Source organism: Oncorhynchus clarkii, chromosome 19 (assembly GCF_045791955.1).
Source record: "Oncorhynchus clarkii lewisi isolate Uvic-CL-2024 chromosome 19, UVic_Ocla_1.0, whole genome shotgun sequence".
Classification (NCBI taxonomy): Eukaryota; Metazoa; Chordata; class Actinopteri; order Salmoniformes; family Salmonidae; genus Oncorhynchus; species Oncorhynchus clarkii.
Genome location: NC_092165.1, coordinates 4959740 through 4984800, shown reverse-complemented (window position 1 = coordinate 4984800; position 25061 = coordinate 4959740). Strand labels below are relative to the sequence as shown.

General features: G+C 37.9%; 1 protein-coding gene across 2 annotated transcripts in view; it reads left to right on the top strand.

The window, feature by feature from the left end:
• Nucleotides 1–25061, top strand: part of LOC139374624 (interferon-induced very large GTPase 1-like) — a 75076-nt gene that overhangs the window by 43644 nt on the left and 6371 nt on the right. Inside the window, exons 8-16 of one of the 2 annotated variants that reach the window (XM_071115655.1) lie at nucleotides 1076–1345; nucleotides 2551–2820; nucleotides 4031–4300; nucleotides 6646–6711; nucleotides 12636–12905; nucleotides 14117–14386; nucleotides 16742–16807; nucleotides 24031–24086; nucleotides 24665–24749. In XM_071115655.1, coding sequence (XP_070971756.1) covers nucleotides 1076–1345; nucleotides 2551–2820; nucleotides 4031–4300; nucleotides 6646–6711; nucleotides 12636–12905; nucleotides 14117–14386; nucleotides 16742–16807; nucleotides 24031–24086; nucleotides 24665–24749 — 1623 coding nt within the window. The remainder of the gene's footprint in view (nucleotides 1–1075; nucleotides 1346–2550; nucleotides 2821–4030; nucleotides 4301–6645; nucleotides 6712–12635; nucleotides 12906–14116; nucleotides 14387–16741; nucleotides 16808–24030; nucleotides 24087–24664; nucleotides 24750–25061) is intronic. The other variant, XM_071115657.1, reaches the window with a different exon arrangement.

Here is a 25061-nt window from a genome sequence, read left to right as displayed (position 1 = left end):
GTGAAGCAACACAAACATTGGCACAGACACACACACACACACACACACACACACACACACACACACACACACACACACACACACACACACACACACACACACACACACACACACACACACACAATAACATATGCACTATACATACACATGGATTTAGTACTGTAGATTTATGGCAGTAGTGGAGTTGGGGCCTAAAGGCACACACACAGTGTGTTGTGAAAACTGTGAATGTATTATCATGTTTTCATATTTGTATAAACCGCCTTAATTTTGCTGGACCCCAGGAAGAGTAGCTGCTGCCTTGGAAGGAACTAATGGGAATCCATTATAAATACAAATACAAAGCTTAACATGAGTTGTTAGAAGGTGAGGAGGTATTCAAAGTTTCTATAATAATGTAATAAGCTCACATAGTTGCTGTCATAAAATCCAAATTCCACACAGTTGTCACCTGAAGAATTGGATATTCATTTTCCATTGAGAAAACACTTAAAGCACGAACAACATGAATATAAATCAATTTATATCAGGGTATTTTGCTGACACAGTCCACATTTCTTGTATTGACATTTGTCAACAAGACTCATGGATGCAACATTTTATGTCATTTTTAAGTGCTCTACTTGTAGCCCAATTTGTCCTGAAAAGAAAATGGTTAAAACATTATTTTTGAGGCTAAATATAAGGGCTGGACATGCAAACAAGTGAAAGTCAATTAAATGAAAAGCCACAATTTGCTGGGTTCTCTGGACTGATAGGGTTAAATTTATCCATAGTACAGTGTTAAACACTTGTTATTGTGGAGAGTATTTATAATTACAGCATTGTTTTTTTGTTGTTCTTTTGCCTTGGTGTCAAAAATTTTGCAGTGAAGCTGTGTCGGAAACCTTTCTTTTTGTTTTCTCATGACAAATTGAACCTCCGTTGTTTGACTTCTGCTCTAGCTTATTTCTTCCCATATCTAAAGGAATTACACGCAGGCCTTTTCTATTTTTCAACTACTATCCTACTTCTCCTCCTGTAGTATATTTCTGGAGTTAAACTAAAGCCTTGCCAATAATATATTTTCCCTTAGTACTTCCTGCTCCAGACCAGCAGACTGTTGACTCAGTTGACACCACATCAGCTGCTGTTAGCAGGAAGCAGCCATCAGGATTGGACCAAACCCAACATCATTACCAGATCTCCTACCACTCTCCAGGCACAGAACCACACATCATTACCACATCTTCACTCAGCATCACTCTTTCTGACCTGCAAGGTGGTACTCAGTATTTTGTCACTGTCTGCACTCTGCTGGGAAATAGAAAGCAAAGTCAACTGTCATCAACAACCCTCACCACAAGTAAGGAATAACCTACAGATGAATTATCTCTGTTGTCAAGGTTTATTAAACCTTAACTAGTTTTCAAAATGACTCTATAAATGAATCATAGTAGATGTATCAATATGGGATGTAAAGGTGCAGTATCTTCCCTGATGAGATATATATGATGGTAAATTATCCAGTTCTCGCAAAGCAGTTTGGTGCTGAAATGAATTTAAAAATAATTATAATATCTGAGTTCATTGTTTCTTCCACTCCTGTGAGTCATTACGCCAAGGACTTGCTGTGCCTCTGCTTGCTTTAACCCAATGAGTCCCAACGTCATAGCTGCCAGATTTAGTACTTTTAAACCCTTTTAACCATTGTGTACAGACTTCTGGGTTGAACCATAGGATTTGTCTATTTGTTCTGCGTCCGTGGGCATCAATCAGTGTTTGAGAGACAAGGGTTGATCACAAAGGATCCTGGCGCTGGGTCTTTTTTCAGAAACGTCTGTTGAGTTTGAATGGTTTGAGCTACTAACAATGACACACTATCTATGAAAAGCTGAGACTCTCACGAACATTCACAAGTAACATGTTTTGCTCTATGACACTCACAAGCTAAACATGAGTTGTTAGAAGGTGAGGAGGTCTTCATAGAGGATCATAGGACATCCCAATATATAGTGTCTATAATACTGTAATAAGCTCACATAGTTGCTGACACAAACTCCAAATTCCACACAGTTGTCACCGACGAATTGGATATGAATTTCACATTGTGCAAACACTTTCTGTACAAACAGCATAAATATAAATCCATTTATTTCAGGTGTTATTGCTACCGCAGCCACATTCCTTTTACTGACATTTGTCAACAACAGTAATGGATGCAACGGTTTATGTCGTTGTTTTGTGTTCTACTTGAAGCCCTGGTTGTCCTGAAAAGACAATGGTTAAACACTTCTTTTTGAGGCTAAATATAAGGTCTGGACATGCAAACAGGTGAAAGTCAATTAAATGAAAAGCCACATTTTCCTTAGTTCTCAGGACTGATAATGTGTTAAGTTTATCCATAGTACAGTGAAAAACACTTGTTATTGTGGAGAGTATTTATAATTACAGAATTGTTTTATTTGTATTTTTTTGCCTTGGTGGCAACAATTGAGCAGTGGCACTGTAAAGTTGTTAAATACATTTAACAGAAACCTTTAATTTATTAATGAATGCATTTTCCCTTAGTACTTCATGCTCCAGACCAGCTGACTGTTGACTCAGTGGACACCACATCAGCTGCTGTTAGCTGGAGCCAGCCACCAGGATTGGACCAAACCCAACATCATTACCAGATCTCCTACCACTGTCCAGGGACAGAACCACACATCACTACCACGTCTTCACACAGCATCACTCTCTCTGACCTGCAATGTGGTACTCAGTACTCTGTCACTGTCTGCACTGTGCTGGAAAATGGAAACCAAAGTCAACTGTCATCAACAACCCTCACCACAAGTAAGGGATTACTTTACTTCAGTATTATCTTTGATGTCAAAGTTTATTAAACCTTAACTAGTTTTCAAAATGACTCTATAAACTAATCATAGTAGATGTATCAGTATGGGATGTAAAGGTGCAGTATCTTCCCTGATGAGAAATATATGATGGTAAATTCTCCAGTTCTCGCAAAGCAGTTTGGTGCTGAAATGAAATAAAATAATAATAATTATAATATCTGAGTTCATTGTTTCTTCCACTCCTGTGAGTCATTACGCCAAGGACTTGCTGTGCCTCTGCTTGCTTTAACCCAATGAGTCCCAACGTCATACCTGCCAGATTTAGTACTTTTAAACCCTTTTAACCATTGTGTACAGACTTCTGGGTTGAACCATAGGATTTGTCTATTTGTTCTGCGTCCGTGGGCATCAATCAGTGTTTGAGAGACAAGGGTTTATCACGAAGGATCCTGGGGCTGGGTCTTTTTTCAGAAACGTCTGTTGAGTTTGAATGGTTTGAGCTACAAATAATGACACACTATCTATGAAAAGCTGAGACTCTCACGAACATTCACAAGTAACATGTTTTGCTCTATGACACTCACAAGCTAAACATGAGTTGTTAGAAGGTGAGGAGGTCTTCATAGAAGATCATAGGACATCCCAGGACATAGTGTCTATAATACTGTAATAAGCTCAGATAGTTGCTGTCACAAACTCCAAATTCGACACAGTTGTCACTGAAGAGTTGGATATTCATTTCCCATTGAGCAAACACTTTCTGTACACACAGCATAAATATAAATCCATTTATATCAGGATTTTTGTTACAGCAGACCACATTTATTGTATTGACATTATTCAACAACACTCATGGATGCAACGGTTTATGTCATTGTTTTGTGTTCTACTTGAAGCCCTGGTTGTCCTGAAAAGACAATGGTTAAACACTTCTTTTTGAGGCTAAATATAAGGGCTGGACATACAAACACATGAAAGTCAATTAAATGAAAAGCCACATTTTCCTTGGTTCTCAGGACTGATAATGTGTTAAGTTTATCCATAGTACAGTGAAAAACACTTGTTATTGTGGAGAGTATTTATAATTACAGAATTGTTTTATTTGTATTTTTTTGCCTTGGTGGCAACAATTGAGCAGTGGCACTGTGAAGTTGTTAAATACATTTAACAGAAACCTTTAATTTATTAATGAATGCATTTTCCCTTAGTACTTCCTGCTCCAGACCAGCTGACTGTTGACTCAGTGGACACCACATCAGCTGCTGTTAGCTGGAGCCAGCCACCAGGATTGGACCAAACCCAACATCATTACCAGATCTCCTACCACTGTCCAGGGACAGAACCACACATCACTACCACATCTTCACACAGCATCACTCTCCCTGACCTGAAACCTGCTACTGAATACTCAGTAACTGTCTGCACTGTGCTGGAAAATGGAAAGCAAAGTCAACTGTCAACAACAACCCTCAAAACAAGTAAGGGATTACATTACTTAAGTATTATCTCTGGTTTCAATTTTTATTAAATCGTAACTAGTTATTAAAATGACTATAATCATAATGAACCTGTTGGCATGAGATGTAAAGGTAAAATATCTTCACTGATGAGAGAAGTATGATGGTGAATTTTTCAAATCTCATAATGCTGTAAAAAAAACGTTTTATATTATATATAAATATATATATATATATATATATCTAAATTCATGCGTCAAACAAGCACAATCACTTCATTTGTACTACTTTACAAATCTAAGTTCTGTTTTGTAGTTTATTGTTTTAGCTTTTTTCTTCCCTAATGAAAAAAAACCGTAATTTAAACCAGCCTTTAATACTTTTGAACTACTATTCTACATTTCCTCATGTTGTATATTTCTAGAGTTTAAAACCTGTTGGGGCACCCACCCCCCCCCCCCCCCCCAATCACAAAAGCAGGATTAGAAATAAAATTAATCACTAACCTCTTGAAAATCTTCATCAGATGACAGTCATATGACATGTTACACAGTACATTTATGTTTTGTTCGATAATATGCCATTTATATCCATAAATCTCGGTTTACATTGACGCCATGTTCAGAAATTCCTACAAAATATCCAGAGGAATTATAGAAAGCTACGCCAGATAACAGAAATACTCATCATAAACTTTGACTAAAGATATATGTTCTACATATAATTAAAGATACACTGGTTCTTAATGCAACCGCTGTGTCAGATTTTTTTTAAACGTTCCGGAAAAAGCCTAACATTGCAATAATCTGAGACGGCGCTCAGACATAACAATATTTCTCCGCCATGTTGGAGTCAACAGAAAAACGAAATTACAACATAAATATTCCCTTACCTTTGATGATCTTTCATCAGAATGTAGTGCAAGGAGTCCTAGTTCCACAATAAATCGTTGTTTTGTTCCATAATGTCCAATACTAGTGTCCAAGTAGCTGCATTTGCTATCACTTTCAGCTCACGTGCCCAAAAACTGACTGCTGGTCCAAGATAACTTGCACGAAAACTTCCAAAAGATATATTCCAGGTCAAATAAACTGGTCAAACTAAGTAGAGAATCAATCTTCAGGATGTTATAATCATATATATCCAATAACATTCCAACCGGATCATTCGTTTTCATCTTGGGCCGATTGGAACAGCCGTAGCACCCACAGAGAAATGCGCCACAGCAAAATGGCATTCTGTTGCAACACCGACTATTTTCCCTCCCATTAGGTCAAAGTTCACAGCAAATGCTCCAATACACTTTCTACTGAATGAGGACATCTAGTGGAAGGCGTAGGAAGTGCGTCCAGATCCATATCTTGTTGGGAAAGGAGGGGGCGATGACGTCAAAGTTGCCCCAAATTTCAGAATTTCAAAACTTGTTTGGAAGATTGCCTGCCCTATGAGTTCTGTAAAACTTACAGACATAATTCAATTTGTTTTAGAAACTTCAGAGTGTTTTCTATCAAATAGTAATAATAATATGCATATATTAGCAGTCTAGAACAGAGTTTGATGCAGTTCACTATGGGCACGCAATTCATCCAAAGTGAAAGTACTGCCCCTTGTCCCCAAATATTTTTAGCTCGAAACCAAGATAGCCCACAGCTTGCTGTTTCAAATGGGAACAAATTAGCCATAGTGAGCAGAACAAGCAAGGAGGTGGGCAGGACCAAGCATGAGCTAGCGAGATCCTATTGGCGCGTTCTAGCTGCATTTGCATATTTCCTTTAGGGAACGCCTACTCTGTGAAGTGCGCTTGTGCAATAACTAATTTCGCCTTTGCCCTCCGAAACAACACTTATTTTTCTTTGGCAAAGGGTAAAGTCTACAAAATGTATCCCACTCTGTTCATAACAGATTGTAGTTTGGGAACAGAAAACTGTATTGAGATCAAATGTTTTATCGATGACAAAATTTGCAGAATGTCACGCAAAATCCATCTTATTTCAACTTCACCCACCACTTCCTCTCACTACCATATTTGGTGAGTGGAAACGCCAAGCAGACACTTCACATTCATTCATCCAGTGAAAATATCTGTCCCATTGTTCTATCTGTGGTAAACTGTATCACAGACAATAATGTATTTTCCCTTAGTAAGTAAGGAAGTACTCTACCTAAGTATTATGTCTGGTGTCACTGTTCATTCAACTTTAACTAGATTTATCAAAATGACTATGACATAATCATAATGTACAGTTGTGGCCCAAAATGTTGGCACATTTGCACTTTTTTCAAATAACGCACAATTTCTTTCATAAAACTGTTGAAATTAAAAATGATTTTGGTATCCACATATGCATGTCTTTGGTTTTGTAAAGGTCTTCGTCTTCCTCTTCTGACGAAGCGGAGTAGTAGGAAGGATCGGAGGACCAAAACGCAGAGTGGTATGTATCCATCATGTATTTTAATAGGAATAAATACGAAAATACAAAAAACAAGATAATCAAAATGAAAAAGGAAAACAGTCCCGAATGGTGCAAACACTGAAACGGAAACAATCACCCACGAAACACAGGAGGGAAAGGCTACCTTCTAAACTCTGCTCAATGGGACGGTTGAGCTAACGTAGGCTAATGCAATTAGTATGAGGTTGTAGGTAACAAGAACATTTCCCAGGACATAGACATATCTGATATTGGCAGAAAGCAAACTTCTTAAGGCTAGGCGTCCCGCTAGCGGGACACCTGTCGAAAGCATCCGGTGAAATTGGAGGGCACACAATTCAAATAAATAATCGTAATTTAAACATTTATGAACATACAAATATCTTATATCGGTTAAAAGTTTAAATTATTTTTAATCTAACTGCATTGTCCGATTTACAATAGGCTTTATAGCGAAAGCATACCATGTGAATGTTTGAGGATGGCGCCAAACATCAACATATTTTTCAACAAGCACAGGCTTCATAAAATCACAAATAGCGATTAAATAAATCACTTAATTTTCAAAATCTTCCTCTGGTTGCAATCCCAAGGGTCCCAGCTACAACATGAATGGACGTTTTGTTAGATAAAATCCTTCTTTATATCCCAAAAAGTCAGTTTAGTTGGCGCATCGATTTCAGTAATCCACTCATTCAACTTGCAGACAAAGGAATCCAAAAAGCTACCGCTAAACTGTTCAAACAAGTCAAACTACGTTTCTATTTAATCATTAATCCTCTGAGCCGACAGACAGATTTTTTACCGGGACTCTTTCTTCCAAAACTCCAAATTCTTCCTAGTTTTGGAAGAAACAAGCCTGAAACAATGAACAAAGACTGTTGACATCTAGTGGAAGCCATAGGAATTGCAATCTGGGAGCGAGAATTGAATAGGACCCATAGCTTTAAGAGCCTGGGACCTTTCTTTAGATTTTCGCCTGTCATATCAATTGTGTTATAGTCTCATGCATTATTTTAACATTTATACAAACTTCAAAGAGTTTTCTATTCAGTACTACCAATTATATGCAAATCCTTGTTTCTGGGCCTGAGTAACAGGCAGTTTACTTTGGGCACGTCAGTCAGGCGGAAATTCAGAAAAATAGACCCTAGACTGAAGAAGATTTATAAAATGCTTGTTAATCTAACTGCACTGTCCAATTTACAGTAGCTATTAAAGTGAACGAATACCATGCTATTGTTTGAGCAGAGTGCACAGTTTGAACATGAAAAGTTATTAATAAACAAATTAGGCACATTTTGGCAGTCGTGACAATTTTTGAACAGAATTGCAATGGTTCACTGGATCAGTCTAACACTTTGCATATACACTGCAAAATCTAAATTGCAGCTGGGCTGGAATAATACATTATGGCCTTTCTCTTGCATTTCAAAGATACAAAATAACAGTTATTTTTTCTTTATTATCTTTCACCAGATCTAATGTGTTCTATACTCCTACATTCCTTTCACATATCCACAAACGGCAGTGTGTTTCCTTTCAAATGGTACCAAGAATATGCATATCCTTGCCTCAGGGCCTGAGCTACAGGCAGTTAGATTTGGTTATGTCATTTTAGATGAAAATATTTAAAAAGGGGGTGAATCCTTTTAAGAAGTGCAGCATATGTCATTCATTTTTCACATCCAAATAGCACTTTTCGGTAGTGCTCAGAGCATGTCTTTCAGAGAGCATCATTTACTTTTAAACTGGAAGCAATGAGCCCAAACAGTCCTCCATTACAACATCATAAACAACAGAGTATGCTAATTAGGGCTTCGTTTTTTGGGTTATGCTCAGGTAAAACAATGTGGCTAATCTATATTTCCATTATTCAATGTCCTATTCTTGAAGATCAAGGTGTATGACATTAATTGGAATGACTGGAAATCTGTCAGACTGTAACAAGAAATATCATGTAAATATAGCCTAATCATTTTATTATCTGTAGTAGAAAGCAATGGCTTCGAAAAAGCCCACATAACCAACACATTAAGTAAATTGCAACATCCACGCGTTGACTTATTTATTTACCCTACAATAGATGTGGATCAATTTGTAACATTCATTTTTTGTCTTCTTCTAATGCTTCTTAATTAAGCAGGTTGACACTTATTGGGATGAGTCTTGTCCTTGAGGTAGAACTGAGGGATTTTCACTAGATGGGCCAGCTTCAAAGTCAAAATTGGCTACATTGTGTTCTTTGTTCTTAATTTAAGGTTAGGATTAGGCACTAGGGTTAGCAGTGTGGTTAAGTTTATGGTTAAGGTTTAAAATCGAATTTTAGGATTTTGGGGCTGTGCCAGCTTCTAACCTGCGCAGCTTAAGGGGAAAGTAATCTCAACGTAAAGGAAAGTAATTAGATTACGTTACGGAGTTTGGCTAATCCAAAAGTTACGTTAAAACCTCTTACTTCTACCCCCTCCTTTTTCGAACATTCTGTTAAAAATCGCGCAACTTTTCAGCGTCCTGCTACTCATGCCAGGAATATAGTATATGCATATGATTAGTATGTGTGGATAGAAAACACTCTGAAGTTTCTAAAACTGGTTAAATCACGGCTGTGACTATAACAGATCGTGTGTTTCATTGAAAAACGCAAGAAAAACTGCTCTCTGAAAGCTAAAAATAATTTCCATAAGTCACTTTCATGGGTTGTTAAAAGAGGACAAAATTTAATATCGACCTGCATGCAATTCATTCAAATTCCACACGATGTCGCCATTGTCGTCATTTTCAATTGAATTTTTTGTTGGAAAATCCAAGTATCTGGCATCCGTTTCTTCCAGTCTCCACCAGGACGCTGTAAATGTGGACAATGGCAGCCATTGATTTGCAGACGAGGAGCTATTGAATATACATCGCCCTGTAATCATTTTGATAGATTATAAACTTTTACTAATACCTAAAGTTGGATTACAAAAGGATTTCGAAGTGTTTTGTGAAAGTTTATCGTCGACTTTTTTAATTTTAAAAAATGATGCAGCGTTAAAAAACAATGTTTTTTTCTGAATGACACAGCTTCCATAGAAAGCTATTTTGGGTATATATGGACCGATTTAAACGAAAAAAAAGACCCAATAGTGATGTTTATGGGGCATATAGGAGTGCCAAGAAAGAAGCTCGTCAAAGGTAATGAATGTTTTATATTTTATTTCTGCGTTTTGTGCTGCGTCGGATAAGCAGAGTCTTTGTTTACGTCGCATTCAGGCATTTTCAGGTGGTGCATGCTATCAGATAATACCTTCTCATGCTTTCGCCGAAAAGCATTTTAAAAATCTGACTTGTTGGCTAGGTTCACAACGAGTGTAGCTTTAATTCAATACCCTGCTTGTGAATTTTGATCAAGGTTTGAGTTTTAACGAGTACATTTAGCATTTAGCGTAGCGCATTTGCATTTCCAGGTGCCTACTTGAGACATATGCGTCTCAAGTAGAATCAAGAAGTTAATGATTACAATTTTGGACAAGTACAGTTGAAGTCAGAAGTTTACATACACCTTAGCCTAGTACATTTAAACTTAGTTATTCACAATTCCCGAGATTTAATCCTAGTAACAATTCCCTGTTTTAGGTCAGTTAGGATCACCACTTTATTTTAAGAATGTAAAATGTCAGAATAATAGTAGAGAGAATGATCTATTCCAGCTTTTATTTCTTTCATCACATTCCCAGTGTGTCAGAAGTTTACATACACTCAATTAGTATTTGGAAGGGTTGACTTTAAAATGTTTACCTTTCGTCAAACATTTCGGGTAGCCTTCCACAAGCTTCCCACAATAAGTTGGGTGAATTTTGGCCCATTCCTCCTGACAGAGCTGGTGTAACTGAGTCAGGTTAGTAGGCCTCCTTGCTCGCACAAGCTTTTTCAGTTCTGCCCACACATTTTCTATAGGATTGAGGTCAGGGCTTTGTGATGGCCACTCCAATACCTTGACTTTGTTGTCCTTAAGCCATTTTGCCACAACTTTGGAAGTATGCTTGGGGTCATTGTCCATTTGGAAGACCCATTTGCGACCAAACTTTAACTTCCTGACTTGTGTTTTGAGATGTTGCTTCAATATATCCACGTAATTTTCCAGCCTCATGATGCTATCTATTTTGTGAAGTGCACCAGTCCCTCCTGCAGCAAAGCACCCCCACAACATGATGCTGCCACCCCCGTGCTTCACGGTTGGGATGATGTTCTTCGGGTTGCAAGCCTCCCCCTTTTTCCTCCAAACATAACGATGGTCATTATGGCCAAACAGTTCTATTTTTGTTTCATCAGACCAGAGGACATTTCTCCAAAAAGTACAATCTTTGTCCCCATGTGCAGTTGCAAACCATAGTCTGGCTTTTTTATGACAGTTTTGGACAGTGGCTTCTTCCTTGCTGAGCGGTCTTTCAGGTTATGTCGATATAGGACTCGTTTTACTGTGGATGTAGATAGTTTTGTACCTGTTTCCTCCAACATCTTCACAAGGTCCTTTGCTGTTGTTCTGGGATTTATTTGCACTTTTCGCACCAAAGTACGTTCATCTGTAGGAGACAGAATGTGTCTCCTTCCTGAGCGGTATGACAGCTGCGTGGTCCCATGGTTTTTATACTTGCGTGATATTGTTTGTACAGATGAACGTGGTACCTTCAGGTGTGTGGAAATTGCTCCCAAGGATGAACTAGACTTGTGGAGGTCTACTATTTTTTTCTGAGGTCTTGGCTGATTTATTTGGATTTTCCCATGATGTCATGATGTCATGAAATCATTTTCTGGAATTTTCCAAGCTAAAGGCACAGTCAACTCAGTGTATGTGAACTTCCAACTTCAACTGTGTGTGTGTGTGTGTGTGTGTATTATATATATATACATATATATATATTAAAATCCAAGCCACCTTACCCGCAGGAGGCCTTTTGCATTTTGGTAGGTTGTCATTGTAAATAAGAACTTGTTCTGCCTTGCCTAGTTAAATAATAACAAAAAATGAATTAGCATCTGCTTCATCTGACCACTTTTTTATTTATTTATCGAGTCACTGGTGCTACCTGCTTACATTTTTTCTTGTAGGTAGGAATCGGGAGGATAGAACTATGGTCAGATTTACTAAATGGAGGGTGAGGGAGATCTTTGTACGTGTGTGGAGTAAATGTGGTCTAGAGTTCTTTTCCATCTGGTTGCACATTTAACACGCTGATAGAAATGTTGGAGATTGGAAATTCATTTCACATTGTGCAAACACTTTCTGTACACACAGCATAAATATAAATCCATTTATTTCAGGGTTTTTGTTACCGCAGACCACATTTATTGTATTGACATTATTCAACAACACTCATGGATGCAACGGTTTATGTCGTTGTTTTGTGTTCTACTTGAAGCCCTGGTTGTCCTGAAAAGACAATGGTTAAACACTTCTTTTTGAGGCTAAATATAAGGGCTGGACATGCAAACACATGAAAGTCAATTAAATGAAAAGCCACATTTTCCTTGGTTCTCAGGACTGATAATGTGTTAAGTTTATCCATAGTACAGTGAAAAACACTTGTTATTGTGGAGAGTATTTATAATTACAGAATTGTTTTATTTGTATTTTTTTGCCTTGGTGGCCACAATTGAGCAGTGGCACTGTGAAGTTGTTAAATACAGTGCCTTGCGAAAGTATTCGGCCCCCTTGAACTTTGCGACCTTTTGCCACATTTCAGGCTTCAAACATAAAGATATAAAACTGTATTTTTTTGTGAAGAATCAACAACAAGTGGGACACAATCATGAAGTGGAACGACATTTATTGGATATTTCAAACTTTTTTAACAAATCAAAAACTGAAAAATTGGGCGTGCAAAATTATATGAAGTACATTTAACAGAAACCTTTAATTTATTAATGAATGCATTTTCCCTTAGTATTTCCTGCTCCAGACCAGCTGACTGTTGACTCAGTGGACACCACATCAGCTGCTGTTAGCTGGAGCCAGCCACCAGGATTGGATAAAACCCAACATCATTACCAGATCTCCTACCACTGTCCAGGGACAGAACCACACATCACTACCACATCTTCACCCAGCATCACTCTCTCTGACCTGAAACCTGCTACTCAGTACTCTGTCACTGTCTGCACTGTGCTGGAAAATGGAAAGCAAAGTCAACTGTCAACAACAACCCTCACCACAAGTAAGGGATTACTTTACTTCAGTATTATCTTTGATGTCAAAGTTTATTAAACCTTAACTAGTTTTCAAAATGACTCTATAAATGAATCATAGTAGATGTATCAATATGGGATGTAAAGGTGCAGTATCTTCCCTGATGAGAAATATATGATGGGTAAATTCTTCAGTTCTCGCAAAGCAGTTTGGTGCTGAAATGAAATAAAATAATAATAATTATAATATATGAGTTCATTGTTTCTTCCACTCCTGTGAGTCATTACGCCAAGGACTTGCTGTGCCTCTGCTTGCTTTAACCCAATGAGTCCCAACGTCATACCTGCCAGATTTAGTACTTTTAAACCCTTTTAACCATTGTGTACAGACTTCTGGGTTGAACCATAGGATTTGTCTATTTTTTCTGTGTCCGTGGGCATCAATCAGTGTTTGAGAGACAAGGGTTTATCACGAAGGATCCTGGGGCTGGGTCTTTTTTCAGAAACGTCTGTTGAGTTTGAATGGTTTGAGCTACAAATAATGACACACTATCTATGAAAAGCTGAGACTCTCACGAACACTCACAAGTTACATGTTTTGCTCTATGACACTCACAAGCTAAACATGAGTTGTTAGAAGGTGAGGAGGTCTTCATAGAGGATCGTAGGACATCCCAATATATAGTGTCTATAATACTGTAATAAGCTCAGATAGTTGCTGACACAAACTCCAAATTCCACACAGTTGTCACCGACGAATTGGATATTAATTTCACATTGTGCAAACACTTTCTGTACAAACAGCATAAATATAAATCCATTTATTTCAGGTGTTATTGCTACCGCAGCCACATTCCTTTTACTGACATTTGTCAACAACAGTAATGGATGCAACGGTTTATGTCGTTGTTTTGTGTTCTACTTGAAGCCCTGGTTGTCCTGAAAAGACAATGGTTAAACACTTCTTTTTGAGGCTAAATATAAGGGCTGGACATGCAAACACATGAAAGTCAATTAAATGAAAAGCCACATTTTCCTTGGTTCTCAGGACTGATAATGTGTTAAGTTTATCCATAGTACAGTGAAAAACACTTGTTATTGTGGAGAGTATTTATAATTACAGAATTGTTTTATTTGTATTTTTTTGCCTTGGTGGCAACAATTAAGCAGTGGCACTGTGAAGTTGTTAAATACATTTAACAGAAACCTTTAATTTATTAATGAATGCATTTTCCCTTAGTACTTCCTGCTCCAGACCAGCTGACTGTTGACTCAGTGGACACCAAATCAGCTGCTGTTAGCTGGAGCCAGCCACCAGGATTGGACCAAACCCAACATCATTACCAGATCTCCTACCACTGTCCAGGGACAGAACCACACATCACTACCACATCTTCACCCAGCATCACTCTCTCTGACCTGAAACCTGCTACTGAATACTCTGTCACTGTCTGCACTGTGCTGGAAAATGGAAAGCAAAGTCAACTGGCGTCAACAACCCTCAAAACAAGTAAGGGATTACATTACTTCAGTATTATCTCTGGTTTCAATTTTTATTAAATCGTAACTAGTTATTAAAATGACTATAATCATAATGAATGTGTTGGCATGAGATGTAAAGGTACAATATCTTCGCTGATGAGAGAAGTATGATGGTGAATTTTTCAAATCTCATAATGCTGTAAAAAAAACTTTTTATAATAAATATCTAAATTCATGCTTCTTCTTTTTTGCGCAACGTCAAACAAGCACAATCACTTCATTTTTACTACTTTACAAATCTAAGTTCTGTTGTGTAGTTTATTGTTTTAGCTTTTTTCTTCCCTAATGAAAAAAAACCGTAATTTAAACCAGCCTTTAATACTTTTGAACTACTATTCTACATTTCCTCATGATGTATATTTCTAGAGTTTAAAACCTGTTGGGGCAAGGCGTTCCCCTCAGGGAACTCCACCCCCCCCCCCCCCCCCCCCCCAATCACAAAAGCAGGATTAGAAATAAAATGAATCACTAACCTCTTGAAAATCTTCATCAGATGACAGTCATATGACATGTTACACAGTACATTTATATTTTGTTCGATAATATGCCATTTATATCCATAAATCTCGGTTTACATTGACGCCATGTTCAGAAATTCCTACAAAATATCCAGAGGAATTATAGAAAGCTACGCCAGATAACAGAAATACTCATCATAAACTTTGACTAAAGATATATGTTCTACATATAATTAAAGATACACTGGTTCTTAATGCAACCGCTGTGTCAGATTTTTTTTAAACGTTCCGGAAAAAGCCTAACATTGCAATAATCTGAGACGGCGCTCAGACATAACAATATTTCTCCGCCATGTTGGAGTCAACAGAAAAACGAAATTACAACATAAATATTCCCTTACCTTTGATGATCTTTCATCAGAATGTAGTGCAAGGAGTTCTAATTCCACAATAAATCGTTGTTTTGTTCCATAATGTCCAATACTAGTGTCCAATTAGCTGCATTTGCTATCACTTTCAGCTCACGTGCCCAAAAACTGACTGCTGGTCCAAGATAACTCGCACGAAAACTTCCAAAAGATATATTCCAGGTCAAATAAACTGGTCAAACTAAGTAGAGAATCAATCTTCAGGATGTTATAATCATATATATCCAATAACATTCCAACCGGATCATTCGTTTTCATCTGGGGCCGATTGGAACAGCCGTAGCACCCACAGAGAAATGCGCCACAGCAAAATGGCATTCTGTTGCAACACCGACTATTTTCCCTCCCATTAGGTCAAAGTTCACAGCAAATGCTCCATTACACTTTCTACTGAATGAGGACATCTGGTGGAAGGCGTAGGAAGTGCGTCCAGATCCATATCTTGTTGGGAAAGGAGGGGGCGATGACGTCAAAGTTGCCCCAAATTTCAGAATTTCAAAACTTGTTTGGAAGATTGCCTGCCCTATGAGTTCTGTAAAACTTACAGACATAATTCAATTAGTTTTAGAAACTTCAGAGTGTTTTCTATCCAATAGTAATAATAATATGCATATATTAGCAGTCTAGAACAGAGTTTGATGCAGTTCACTATGGGCACGCAATTCATCCAAAGTGAAAGTACTGCCCCCTGTCCCCAAATATTTTTAGCTCGAAACCAAGATAGCCCACAGCTTGCTGTTTCAAATGGGAACAAATTAGCCATAGTGAGCAGAACAAGCAAGGAGGTGGGCAGGACCAAGCATGAGCTAGCGAGATCCTATTGGCGCGTTCTAGCTGCATTTGCATATTTCCTTTAGGGAACGCCTACTCTGTGAAGTGCGCTTGTGCAATAACTAATTTCGCCTTTGCCCTCCGAAACAACACTTATTTTTCTTTGGCAAAGGGTAAAGTCTACAAAATGTATTCCACTCTGTTCATAACAGATTGTAGTTTGGGAACAGAAAACTGTATTGAGATCAAATGTTTTATCGATGACAAAATTTGCAGAATGTCACGCAAAATCCATCTTATTTCAACTTGTCCACCACTTCCTCTCACTACCATATTTGGTGAGTGGAAACGCCAAGCAGATGCTTCACATTCATTCATCCGGTGAAAATATCTGTCCCATTGTTCTATCTGTGGTAAACTGTATCACAGACAATAATGTATTTTCCCTTAGTAAGTAAGGAAGTACTCTACCTAAGTATTATGTCTGGTGTCACTGTTCATTCAACTTGAACTAGATTTATCAAAATGACTATGACATAATCATAATGTACAGTTGTGGCCAAAAATGTTGGCCTTTTTTCAAAAAATGCACAATTTCTTCCATAAAACTGTTGAAATTAAAAATGATTTTGGTATCCACATATGCATGTCTTTGGTTTTGTAAAGGTCTTCGTCTTCCTCTTCTGACGAAGAGGAGTAGTAGGAAGGATCGGAGGACCAAAACGCAGAGTGGTATGTATCCATCATGTATTTTAATAGGAATAAATACGAAAATACAAAAAACAAGATAATCAAAATGAAAAAGGAAAACAGTCCCGAATGGTGCAAACACTGAAACGGAAACAATCACCCACGAAACACAGGAGGGAAAGGCTACCTTCTAAACTCTGCTCAATGGGACGGTTGAGCTAACGTAGGCTAATGCGATTAGTATGAGGTTGTAGGTAACAAGAACATTTCCCAGGACGTAGACATATCTGATATTGGCAGAAAGCAAACTTCTTAAGGCTAGGCGTCCCGCAAGAGGGACACCTGTCGAAAGCATCCGGTGAAATTGGAGGGCGCACAATTCAAATAAATAATCGTAATATTAAACATTTATGAACATACAAATATCTTATATCGGTTAAAAGCTTAAATTCTTGTTAAAACCTCTTAAAGCTAGGGGCAGAATTTTCACTTTTGGATAAATAGCGTGCCCAATTCCAACTTCCTGCTACTCATGCCAAGAATGTAAGATGTGCATATTATTCATAGATTTGGATAGAAAACACTCTGAAGTTTCTAAAACTGTTTGAATCATGTCTGTGAGTATAACATAATTTATGTACCAGGCAGAACCCCGAGGACTGACTGTTCAGAATGATTATTTTTTTTCTTCCCATCTCTCTTCCCTATTGCCCATCTCTCTTCCCTTCTATTGTCTTTGCCATTGGAAATTTAATAGAAATATAGTTTCAGTTCCAACATCTTCCAGACGATCTCCCCAGTGTTTGGAATATGGCTGAGGTTATTTCTTTGTCTTAGCAGGAAGTAGGCCAACTCGGAACGGGGGAACCTTTTGTGAGTTGCACAAGACGTGATGAGCAGAGTTTTTTCTTTTCGTTCATGTATTTAATACTGATTGTCCCGTCTACAATTTGATTGATTATTAACGTTTAAAAATACCTAACGTTGTAATACAAAAGTAGTTTGAAATATTTTGGCAAAGTTTATTGGCAAATTTTGAAAACATTTTCTAAGCTGTTTTTTTATGGATCAAACGGGCTTTATAAATGGACATTTTCGATATATATGGACGGAATTAATCGTACAAAAGGACCAATTGTGATGTTTATGGGACATATTGGAGTGCCAACAAAAGAAGATCGTCAAAGGTAATGCATATTTTATATTTTATTTCAGCGTTTTGTGTAGCGCCTGCTACGCTAGCTCTTTTGTCTACTACTGGTGCAGATTGGTGCATGCTACAAGACAATAGCTTCTTATGCTTTCGCCGAAAAGCATTTTTAAAATCTGACATGTCTGGATTCGCAATGAGTGTAGCATTAATTGAGTATCTTTCATGTGTGATTTAATGAAAGTTTGAATTTTATAGCATTTTATTTGAATCTGGCGATCTGCATTTCCACTGGCAATTGGCCAGTTGAGACGCTAGCGTCCCCCTATCCTCAATTAATCTAAACGCTTTGTCCGATTTACAATAGGCTTTACAGCGAAAGCATACCATGTGAATGTTTGAGGATGGCGCCCCACATCAACATATTTTTCAACAAGCACAGGCTTCATAAAATCACAAATAGCGATCAAATGAATCACTTAGTTTTCAAAATCTTCCTCTGGTTGCAATCCCAAGGGTCCCAGCTACAACATGAATGGACGTTTTGTTAGATAAAATCCTTCTTTATATCCCAAAAAGTCAGTTTAGTTGGCGCATCCATTTCAGTAATCCACTCATTCAACTTGCAGACAAAGGAATCCAAAAAGCTACCACTAAACTGTTCAAACAAGTCAAACTACGTTTCTATTTAATCATTAATCCTCTGAGCCGACAGACAGATTTTCCACCGGGACTCTTTCTTCCAAAACTCCAAATTCTTCCTAGTTTTGGAAGAAACAAGCCTGAAACAATGAACAAAGACTGTTGACATCTAGTGGAAGCCATAGGAATTGCAATCTGGGAGCTAGAATTGCATAGGACCCATAGCTAAGAGCCTGGGACCTTTCTTTAGATTTTCACCTGCCATATCAATTGTGTTATAGTCTCATGCATTATTTTAACATTTCTACAAACTTCAAAGAGTTTTCTATTCAATGCTACCAATTATATGCAAATCCTGGTTTGTGGGCCTGTGTAACAGGTAGTTTACTTTGGGCACATCAGTCAGGCGGAAATTCAGAAACATAGACCCTAGACTGAAGAAGATTTATAAAATGCTTGTTAATCTAACTGCACTGTCCAATTTACAGTAGCTATTAAAGTGAATGAATATCATGCTATTGTTTGAGCAGAGTGCACAGTTTTAAACATGAAAAGTTATGAATAAACAAATTAGGCACATTTGGGCAGTCTTGATACAAAGTTTTGAACAGAAATGCAATGGTTCACTGGATCAGTCTAACACTTTGCATATACACTGCTAAATCTAAATTGCAGCTGGGCTGGAATAATACATTATGGCCTTTCTCTTGCATTTCAAAGATACAAAAGAACAGTTATTTTTTCTTTATTATCTTTCACCAGATCTAATGTGTTCTATACTCCTACATTCCTTTCACATATCCACAAACGTCAGCGTGTTTCCTTTCAAATGGTACCAAGAATATGCATACCCTTGCCTCAGGGCCTGAGCTACAGGCAATTAGATTTGGTTATGTCATTTTAGATGAAAATATTTAAAAAGGGGGTGAATCCTTTTAAGAAGTGCAGCATATGTCATTCATTTTTCACATCCAAATAGCACTTTTCGGTAGTGCTCAGAGCATGTCTTTCAGAGAGCATCATTTACTTTTAAACTGGAAGCAATGAGCCCAAACAGTCCTCCATGACAACAACATCATAAATAACAGAGTATGCTAATTAGGGCTTCGTTTTTTGGGTTATGCTCAGGTAAAACAATGTGGCTAATCTATATTTCCATTATTCAATGTCCTATTCTTGAAGATCAAGGGGTATGTTTATTTATTCACAATTCCCGAGATTTAATCCTAGTAACAATTCCCTGTTTTAGGTCAGTTAGGATCACCACTTTATTTAAAGAATGTGAAATGTCAGCATAATAGTAGAGAGAATGATCTATTCCAGCTTTTATTTCTTTCATCACATTCCCAGTATGTCAGAAGTTTACATACACTCAATTAGTATTTGGAAGGGTTGACTTTAAATTGTTTAACTTTCGTCAAACGTTTCGGGTAGCCTTCCACAAACTTCCCACAATAAGTTGGGTGAATTTTGGCCCATTCCTCCTGACAGAGCTGGTGTAACTGAGTCAGTTTTGTAGGCCTCCTTGCTCGCACAAGCTTTTTCAGTTCTGCCCACACATTTTCTATAGGATTGAGGTCAGGGCTTTATGATGGCCACTCCAATACCTTGACTTTGTTGTCCTTAAGCCATTTTGCCACAACTTTGGAAGTATGCTTGGGGTCATTGTCCATTTGGAAGACCCATTTGCGAGATGATGCTTCAATATATCCACGTAATTTTCCAGCCTCATGATGCCATCTATTTTGTGAAGTGCACCAGTCCCTCCTGCAGCAAAGCACCCCCACAACATGATGCTGCCACCCCCGTGCTTCACGGTTGGGATGATGTTCTTTGGGTTGCAAGCCTCCCCCTTTTTCCTCCAAACATAACGATGGTCATTATGGCCAAACAGTTCTATTTTTGTTTCATCAGACCAGAGGACATTTCTCCAAAAAGTACGATCTTTCACCCCATGTGCAGTTGCAAACCATAGTCTGGCTTTTTTATGGCAGTTTTGCAGCAGTGGCTTCTTCCTTGCTGAGCGGTCTTTCAGGTTATGTCGATATAGGACTCGTTTTACTGTGGATGTAGATACTTTTGTACCTGTTTCCTCCAACATCTTCACAAGGTCCTTTGTTGTTGTTCTGGGATTTATTTGCACTTTTCGCACCAAAGTACGTTCATCTGTAGGAGACAGAATGTGTCTCCTTCCTGAGCAGTTTGACAGCTGCGTGGTCCCATGGTTTTTATACTTGCGTGCTATTGTTTGTACAGATTAACGTGGTACCTTCAGGTGTTTGGAAATTGCTCCCAAGGATGAACTAGACTTGTGGAGGTCTACTATTTTTTTCTGAGGTCTTGGCTGATTTATTTGGATTTTCCCATGATATCAATCAAAGAGGCACCGAGTTTGAAGGTAGGCCTTGAAATACATCCACAGGTACACCTCCACCTCCAAGGCTAATTTACATTATTTGTCAGAAGCTTCTAAAGAAAGCCATGACATCATTTTATGGAATTTTCAAAGCTGTTTAAAGGCACAGTCAACTTAGTGTATGTGAACTTCCAACTTCAACTGTGTGTGTGTGTGTGTGTGTGTGTGTGTGTGTGTGTATTATATATATATATATATATATATATATATATATATATATATATATATATATTAAAATCCAAGCCACCTTACCCGCAGGAGGCCTTTTGCATTTTGGTAGGTTGTCATTGTAAATAAGAACTTGTTCTGCCTTGCCTAGTTAAATAATAACAAAAAAATGAATTAGCATCTGCTTCATCTGACCACTTTTTTATTTATTTATCGAGTCACTGGTGCTACCTGCTTACATTTTTTCTTGTAGGTAGGAATCGGGAGGATAGAACTATGGTCAGATTTACTAAATGGAGGGTGAGGGAGAGCTTTGTACGCGTCTCTGTGTGTGGAGTGAATGTGGTCTAGAGTTATTTTCCATCTGGTTGCACATTTAACATGCTGATAGAAATGTTTAATGTTATGTTTAATGTTTAATTTAAGTTTCCCTGCATTAATGTCCCACACTATCTACCAAGAGAGTTTTTATCTCACCTCTGGTTGAGCATTTTCCTGTTTGCTTATGGCGGAATACAGCTCATTGAGTGCAGTCTTAGTGCAGAATCACTGTGGTGGTATGTAGACAGCTATGAAAAATACAGATGAAAACTCTCTTGGTAGATAGTGTGGTCTACAGCTTATCATGAGATACTCTACCTCAAGCTAACAAAACCTTGAGACTTCCTTAGATATTGTGCACCAGCTGTTATATACAAAAACACAGTGCGCCGCGCCGCCCCTTGTCTTACCAGACGCTGCTGTTCTATCCTGCTGATACAGCATATGACCAGCCAGCTGTATGTTGATAGTGTCGTCGTTCAGCCACGACTCCGTGAAGCATTAGATATTACAGTTTTGAATGTCCTGTTGGTAGTTTAATCTTCCGCGTAGGTCAGCGATTTTATTTTCCAAAGGTTGTATGTTTGTCAGCAGAATGGAAGGAAGTGGGGGTTTATTTGATTGCCTACGAATTCTCAGAAGGCAGCCCGCCCTCCGGCCCCTTTTTTACCACCTTCTCTTCACGCAAATTACTGGGATTTGGGCCTGTTGCTGGGAAATCAGTTTTTCATTCACGTCGGGCTTGTCAGACTCATTAAAGGAAAAAAATGATTCTGCCAGTTCTTGGTGAGTAATCGCAGTTCTGATGTCCATAAGTTATTTTTGGTCATACGAGACGGTAGCAGCAACATTATGTACAAAATAAGTTAAAAAATAAGTTACAAACAACGCATAGAAACAAACAAAAACACTATTGGTTAGGGATATGTAAAACCTCAGCCTTCTTCTCCGGCGTCGTCTTGAAAAAAAGTTATGGAGACATCAAAGTGTCAACAACAACGGAATCTATAGCAAATGCAGCATATGGGATACATTTTTCACATGGAAATAGCACTTTTTGGTAGTGCTCAAAGCATGCCATACAGAGAGCAGCATTTATTTTTCAACTGGAGGCAAGGACCCCAATGAGTCCTCCATGACAACAAAATCCTAAACAACAGAATGTGCTAATTAGGCCTTCGTTTTTTGGGTTATTCTCAGGTTAAACAATTTGGCTAATCTATGTTTCCATTTTTCGACGTCCCATTCTTGCAGATCAACAGGTTTTTACATAATTGTAATGACTGGAACTGGACTGTTTGACATTTGTTTTTATATAGCCTAATCATATTATTATCTGTAGTAGAAAGAAACGGCTTAGAAGAAGCCTACATAACCAACCCATAAAGTAAAATGCAACATCCATTTATTGCCAGCTATGTAAACTTATTGATTTATCTTACATGTGGTTAAATTTGTAATATTCATTTTTGTGTTCTTCTAATGCTTCTTAAGCAGGTTTACATTTATTGGGATGAGTCTTGTCCTTCAGGTTGACATTTATTGGGATGAATCTTGTCCTTCAGGTTGACAATTATTGGGATGAATCTTGTTCTTCAGGTTGACATTTATTGGGATGAATCTTGCCCTTGAGGAAGAACTAAGTGATTTCCTCTAGATGGGCCAACTGCAAAGTCAAAATTGGCTACATTGTAAAAATGTTTTTTTGTTTGTTCTTAATTTATGGTTAGGATTATGCATAAGGGTGTGATTAAGGTTAGGGGTAACGTAAACATTTTGATTATATGACTTTGGGGCTGTGCCAGCTTATAACCTGCGCCGCTTAAGGGGAAAGTAATCTCAAGGGAATGGAAAGTAATCCGATAACGTTACTGAGTTTGGGGTAATCCAAAAGTTACTGATTAAACGTTGGACAGGTAACTAGCAACTGTAACTGATTTAATTTATAAAGTAACTTACCCACCCCTGGATCTCAGACCATTGATATCCTTTGTCTCCACTTATGGAATGCCCTTTTCAATTCAAACCACATGTTTTCAAGTCCGGAGTCTGAGAAATGTTGATTTTTGTGGCCAATTAATAATTTATTTGTGGATTTGAATGTGTACTTGTGATTATTATCTTGCTGGGACATCCACACGAAGATGTCCTGGTACTGGGTAAAGTTCATGAAGCTGTTGACCTTAACAAGAGCCAGTGGAAGAAATATTGCCCCATGACACAAAAGATCCACCACCATATTTTACAGTAGGATTGGTTATTTTCTGCTCATAGAATCTAAGTTCAATGGCAAACCCACCACTGGTGTGCATGGCCAAAGAGCTCTAGTTGGATTGGAACCGATGCTTTTGGTCAGATGACATGAAAATAGAGCTCTTTTGCTACGCACACCATTTGTTGGGTTTGGCATTGAAATGAGAACGCATATGCAGAAAATAACCCAATACTGTAAAATAACTTAGTGGTAAGCCAGAGTCATAAACACAGTTTCACTGATCTCACTGCATCTCCCTTCTGCATCTGAGATAGTGCCGTCACTACAGTACTATATATCAACCTCCATTCCAGGTGCAGCAGAGGAGGTATCGGGGAAACCCGTTGGCAAGAAGGAGGAGGCAGAGAGGGTAAGACACACTTTTACATCCTCAGTGGTCATGCTGATCATGTTCCTGTAATGTGACATGTTCCATTTCAAGGTCAAAGCTAAATGTGATAAGACGTTGAGTACCAGCTTGTTTTTGTTGTAATATACATTTTGAAAATAAGCTATGTAAAGTGAATAACAATAAAACAGTAAATTAACTCTGAATCTAGTGAAATCACTAATTTGTGGATGTCATGGATAGTTTGATGTTATGGCTGCTGCTTAACAGGGATATACTGGATCTTCAAATATGATTTAATACCTGTGAAAATGTGAAGATACAGGACATATTTATTTAAAAAGTGTAAAGTAACTTTCCTTTTTCCAATCATACTGCCTATCCTGATGCAACATTGCCAATGTTTGTATGATAGGCATCACAACAGGGAAACAACATCCTTAATGTGAATTTAACAAAAGCTATGCATGCCAGACTAGACATTAATGTGCCATTATTCTAAATGGAAGCTATTGTGCTCTATCCTCAACAGACCAGAATTGTAGATTCAATGTCATAATAAATTAAACATGTTAACCTGTGAATTCAACTTTTTATAGAAAATTGAAGAGGAAGAGCCACTGCCAAAAGCCAGTGATGAGTCAAATCCAAAGAAGGAGGGTTCCTCAGGAGAAACACCCCAAGGTACCACAATACTTCACTTTCAATAGCATTATTAATAAGCATTTATAAACTATTTAAAAGGTTTTACATGTGTGCACTGTTCCAGCATTTCTACACATTTGTAATCATTATAAGTATTTGTAAGCATTGTAAATTTGTCTTTTCATTTCTGAATTCACATTTAAATGTTAGCTTCCTTTTTTGTGAGTTATTGAGTCCAGAAATGGTCTGCCTCTGCCTTCTGTAACCTTATCCAAAGTACAGTGTAAAACACCTGTTAGTGCGCTTTTCTGCTATTCTTTGAGGAGGATTTGTATTTGTAATCATGGCTCT